The sequence below is a fragment of the Marmota flaviventris genome, chromosome 18 (assembly GCF_047511675.1).
Source record: "Marmota flaviventris isolate mMarFla1 chromosome 18, mMarFla1.hap1, whole genome shotgun sequence".
Taxonomy (NCBI): Eukaryota; Metazoa; Chordata; class Mammalia; order Rodentia; family Sciuridae; genus Marmota; species Marmota flaviventris.
Window position 1 is genome coordinate 2,848,110 of NC_092515.1, and position 5,551 is coordinate 2,853,660.

At 51.9% G+C, this 5,551-nt stretch overlaps 1 protein-coding gene across 1 annotated transcript; it reads right to left on the reverse strand.

Moving 5' to 3' along the window:
* Positions 1 to 571: 571 nt before the first annotated feature.
* On the reverse strand, positions 572 to 4,551 carry Rps9 (ribosomal protein S9). The gene is made up of 5 exons (XM_027921528.2): positions 4,453 to 4,551; positions 4,098 to 4,219; positions 3,780 to 3,902; positions 1,718 to 1,904; positions 572 to 813 (listed from the first exon to the last, which is right to left on the reverse strand). Exons 2-5 carry the CDS (start codon positions 4,192 to 4,194, stop codon positions 636 to 638), a joined length of 585 nt encoding a protein of 194 aa, XP_027777329.1. The 5' UTR covers positions 4,195 to 4,219; positions 4,453 to 4,551; the 3' UTR covers positions 572 to 635.
* Between the last annotated feature and the right edge of the window lie 1,000 nt (positions 4,552 to 5,551).

A 5,551-nucleotide genomic window follows, 5' to 3' on the forward strand; every position in this document is an offset into this window, starting at 1 on the left:
CGGCAAGGCAGGAAAAGGGAAGCCTGTCGCCTGACTATGAATGTAGGAGAAACTCCACAGGCAGTTCCTCAAATGCCCCTGTCCAAAGGTCACCAGCCACTTCCCACTTAAACCCACATGTTGAGACAAACGGGGACCCTCCCCATCACCAACCACCCTGTAGCAATCTTTCCATGATCAGATGAAGGCTCTCTAGGGTTCAGCTCTTGGCCAGGCTGAGTGGGACAAGCCCTGACCTGCACTTGCTTCTCTGCCTGCAAATGACTTTCCTGTCCCCATTTGCACATGCCTGGCTTTACTCAGCAACTTGGTCTCCCCCCCAATTATAAAAGTGACTATGCACATTCTGCTCACTACCCTGTAGCCCACCCTGAGGTCAAGACCCACCACACCTGGGAGGTGCTCCCAAGCTGACCCACCAGGATTAGCCTGGACCTGGTGGTATCTTCTAGCCTGACAACACTTGCACGCCCCAGCTCCAGGAAGCCTGACCTGGGACCCAGCTGAGCTCTGCCCACCACAGAAGGATGTGCAGAGGGAGGGTACAAGGACACACTTATAAAACACCAACTCCAAAGTGTTAATCCTGCTTTATTACCTGCCTGGAAAGCAATCCTCCAGCCCAGGGGGAGGGCCTAATCCTCCTCCTCATCATCACCAGCCCCGGCCCCACCCTGGCCCTTCTTGGCATTCTTCCTCTTCACGCGGCCTGGGCGGCCACCCCCATATGGAGACCGCAGGGAGAAGTCAATGTGCTTCTGGGAGTCCAGGCGGACAATGAAGGACGGGATGTTCACCACCTGCTTGCGGACCCTGAAAGGAGAAAGGCGGTCAAGGGGCCTGGGCGGACCAGTCCCCCAACCAGAACACCACTCTGCTCTGGGATTGTGCTGTCCCATGTGTGTGCTGGGGGCACTTCTCAGCTTTGGACCCCTGTACTGGGTCAGCTTTAGGCCATCGGGACACCACACCAGTGCTTTGAGTGAGTTTATCCTTCACTTCACAGAAGAGGAGAGAAATCAAGAAACCCACACAAGACCCCAGAGGGGGAGGGCTGGGGCTGGGGCTCAGTGGTAGAGCGCTCGCCTCACATGTGTGAGACCCTGGGTTTGATCCTCAGCATCACATAAAAATAAATAAGTTAAATAAAGGTATTGTGTCCAACTAGAACTAAAAATATTAAAAAAAAAAAAAAAAACCCAGAGGACTGGGAATGTCACTTAGTGGCTAAGTGCCCTGGGTTCAATCCTAGGTATGGGGTAGGGAGGAGAACTACACCTAGCCCTCAACTCAATCCCACTTTGCCCTGTCTCTGCATCAGCTGGCAGGATGGGCAGCTGATGGACTCCTGCGGTCCTGGTATCTGCACCAAACCTCTGGAACAGGCTCCAGGGAGCCCAGCGGAACTGAGCCCACCCAGTTGCACCCAATCCTCACCATCCAGGGGCACCAAGAGCTGTTACCTGTCCAGCTGCCTGCATGCCTGGCAGAGGCCTTCGCAAGGTGTACGGCTTTAGCCGCAGTGACCCTTGCGCTGACAGGGGCTACAGGGAACAAGGTTGTCCCCAGATCCCCCACGAGATGTTTGCAGGGTGTGAATCCATACCCTCACACCTTTGTCAGCTCCAATGGCTGCACAGGAGACAGGGACAGCAGGCTTAGAGAGGGCAACCATCAAAGGGAATAGGGAGATTCAGGGGTTCAGCAGTTGCCATACCTGATGTGGCGCTGGCGAATGAGCACACGTGCGTGGTGGATGGACTTGGCCAGGCCCAGCTTAAAGACCTGGGTCTGCAGGCGCCTCTCCAAGAAATCCTCAATCTTCAGGCCCAATATGTAATCCAGCTTCATCTTGCCCTCGTCCAGCACCCCAATGCGGACAAGTCGTCGCAGCAGGGCATTGCCTGGAGGGACAGAGTAAGTTTTCACTCAAGAGTTCTGACCTCAGACTTCTAGGGATCAAATCCTGGGTCCACATCTTAAAGTTCCATGTTGTGGCAGTGCTACGTTAAGACAAAGGCTAACTTGATACAGAGTTAATTGTACTTAACCAACATGAGGTAATACTGAAAACCACCCCAGTCACCTGTTTTAACAAGGAGAGCAGGTGCCCACATGTACCTATGTTCTTGTCTAGAAAGTGCTGGTACTATGAAGCTACTACGGCCCTAACAATGCAGAGGAAGAGCTGCTCTGTAGGGCCAGAAAGCTCTGCTGTGAGGCAATCACACTTCTGGCCTATTCTTAAGGGGTTAGTATCAGCACCTATCCTTAGGACTGAAAAGAATAATTCTTTTCACTCTTAAATCACACACCTTTGAATCTGGCTCAGGGCAGGCTGGATAAGGAAGCTGAGGACAGGATGCCTGCAGTTCCTGGCTCAACACCTTTATTTACTAGAAAGTGCTACCCTCTAAGGAGCCACCACCCTCTCCAACTTTCACTTCTACCCTGAAAAACCAGGCAGCCCTCATGAAGCTGCAGCTCCCTTTCCACATGAGGAACACCAAATCATAGACCTTGTGTTTAGCTCTGGGTTCAAAAAGTGACCCATATAACAAGAACTAGCTGTAGCCTGCTCCCCATGGAGCTATGGGAGAAACTGCCATCTGGTCATCAGCGCCCATGACAGAGGGGATTCCAGAGCTTTCATGAGCCTTTCAAAGAGATCTATTATCTAGCAAAAAGAATGAAGACTTCAACACCCACAAGCCTTGTCAAATAAGTGACATGCATGCTAATTTTGTCCTCCTCAAGCTCCACGACATGTAGGACCATCCTCTATTCCTGTATAACTCCATCACACACAGGGAGGAAAATCTGATTAGTAACCCTATATGAAAACTAAAGCCAGTTAGTTGCCCAAGGAGCCAGGCCTCATGATTCCCATCCCATTTTGTTTTCCCCTACATCATTATCTAAGCTCAGGCCAAAAATAGGGTGTAAACACGGTGTGAGAGCCAAGCACAGTGAGCTACTCAGCAGCATGAACAGTTCAAGGCCAGCCTCAGCAACACAAATCTGAAAATAAAAAAGGGCTGGGGATACAGGTCAGTGATGGAGCACCCTGGGTTCAATCTGTAGTACTGCCAAAAATAAAAGGTGGCAAACCCTATGTCATCGCCTGAACTGCTTTTCCTGAAGATATCCACATCACCTCCCCTTCAGGCCTTTACTAAATGTCACTTAAATAGTCTTAACCAGCTTACTGCAAAAAGGAAGCAAAGTAAACCTTCAAGCCACTTTCCTGCCATCAGACATTCCAGAAATTTCAGTCAAGGCCTTCCCACCACCAGCAAACAGGACACAATAAAGAGCAGAATGCTTTGCTGTGTAATACACAGGTCGTCTGATGTGCAAGCAGGACTGCCATCACCAGCTCTAGACATATTGAAAATATCACACATTCATACTATAAGGCAAGGGTAAGATCCGGATACTTTTCTCATACACATCTCCATTAAATAAATAGCTAAATTAAGGGGAGTGTAGCTCATTTATAGAGCGCTTTGCCTGAAGTGTACAAGGCCCTGGGCTCCATCCTCAGCACCATACACATACTCAAAACCCACCACTAAGTGAGGAAAGGCGGGAAAACCCTCGGGGCGTGGTGAAGCAAACTTATCATTCAGGGCTGATTTGAAACCCCCGCACCAAGGAAAAAGAAAAACCGCTAAATAAAAAACTGACTCCGCTTGTTCAATGTCACACCTCTAACCAGATTATTCTAGATCTCGGCAGTCCTGCACCCCACCCCTTTGGAAGGACCACGCACACACCTTCAAACAGACGTCGGGGGTCTTTTTCGTCCAGCGTCAGCAGCTCCCGGGCAGCCTTGCGAATTTTGGCCAGAGTAAATTTGACCCTCCAGACCTCACGTTTGTTCCGGAGACCATACTCGCCTGCAGGAGGGTGGAAGGGCGGGTTGATAGTCTCAGGACGACCGACTAGTACAAAACCTGGATTGGCAGCGCCAGGCTCCGCACAAGCGCCAGGAACCACCCATCTTCCTGCAGCAGACGCCCACAGGCCGCACGTGGGCGGCCTCCCCACGTGCTACCCTCCCTGACCTCGGAAGCCGAAACCCTGCCACTCACCGATCAGCTTCAGTTCTTGGTCGAGGCGGGATTTCTCAAAGGGCCTCCGCGGGGTCACATACGTTTTGCGACATACCCAGCTCCGGGCCACCGGCATGTTGGCTCCGCTTGCCTGTCTGCGCCTGCGCGGGAGGGGAACACTCTGAGTACTCCGTGCGGGGCCTGCGCAGTCCGCACGTCCGCCGAGAGCTCGTGGCACTCGGGAGCGATCTCGCGAGGCCTGCCCCAAAAGCTTTTCTAACCTGTCGCCCCCAAAACATTCGCGTCCCTAACTTCTGTGTGGTCACTAAAGCTCGGGAGGCCCGCGGTTCATATAACCCAAGTCCGAACTAGAACGCACGTGAGCAGAACTTACCTACACGCAGTGCCCGGAAACAGAGAGAGAACTCTGCGGTCCGCGTCGCGCCTTTATAAGAACCCTGCCTGTCGTTACGTCATTGCGCAAGGCGCACGTCCGAGCCAATCAGAAGAAGCGTTGGCTGACTGCAAAGCGGTAGAGACGAGAGGCTGGGCTAGAGCGGCTTGTTGGGTTGCGAGGACGGAGTTTGCGCGCGTCCGGGGACCGGAACGCGGAGGTCCGAGGAAGGCTGGAAGTCGAGAAGAGCGCTTCTCCGCGTTGGGCGGTAGTTCCGTCACGGTACAGGGTCCGAGGAGGTCTGTACGGGTGCAGAACACCTCCACTGGGAATCCAAGGACGTGTCCGGTCGCAGAGCAAGAAGGGAGAGCTTTATCGGAAAGTTCATGCTGGAAGGTGTGCGCGAGTTCTCCCACCAGCGCTTAAGGTCGGATTTTTATTGAGGTTCATTAGGTGGTGCTGGGCGGTCAGGGGCTTGGGAGACTGAGGCAGAAGGACGGCAAGTTCAAGGCCAGCCTCAGAACTTAGCGAGGCTATTTTTTTTAATTTTTTAAATATTTATTTTAGTTTTCGGCAGACACAACATCTTTGTTTGTATGTGGTGCCGAGGATCGAACCCGGGCCGCACGCATGCCAGGCGAGCGCGCTACCGCTTGAGCCACATCCCCAGCCTCAACGAGGCTATTTTTTATCTCAAAATAAAAAAGAATGGGCATGTGGCTCAGTGGTTAAGCGCCCCTGAGTTCAGTCTCCAGTACCGCGCCCCCCGCCCCCCAAAAAAAACAAAACGGTGAAGTATGTATGATCCAGAGGAGCGGGACTTAACCTCTGGCTGGGAATTATTGAACAAGGTATTATTTTCCCGTTGCAGGGTCTGGTCCCGTATGTAGATTTCACCTGTTCTCTGAAGGGTCATGGTGGTTTCGAATGTTAGCCCCTAGCCTCACAAGGTTAATGGTCTCTTTCTGTTGAGGTCTTGTTCCTGTTTTGCTATATTCCAGAAAACATAAGGAACTGGAAAGTCACAAAGTAATTTATGGGCTATATATTGCACCTCTTTTCTGTCTCTGAGGCTCCTTTGTCTAATAACACAAGTTGT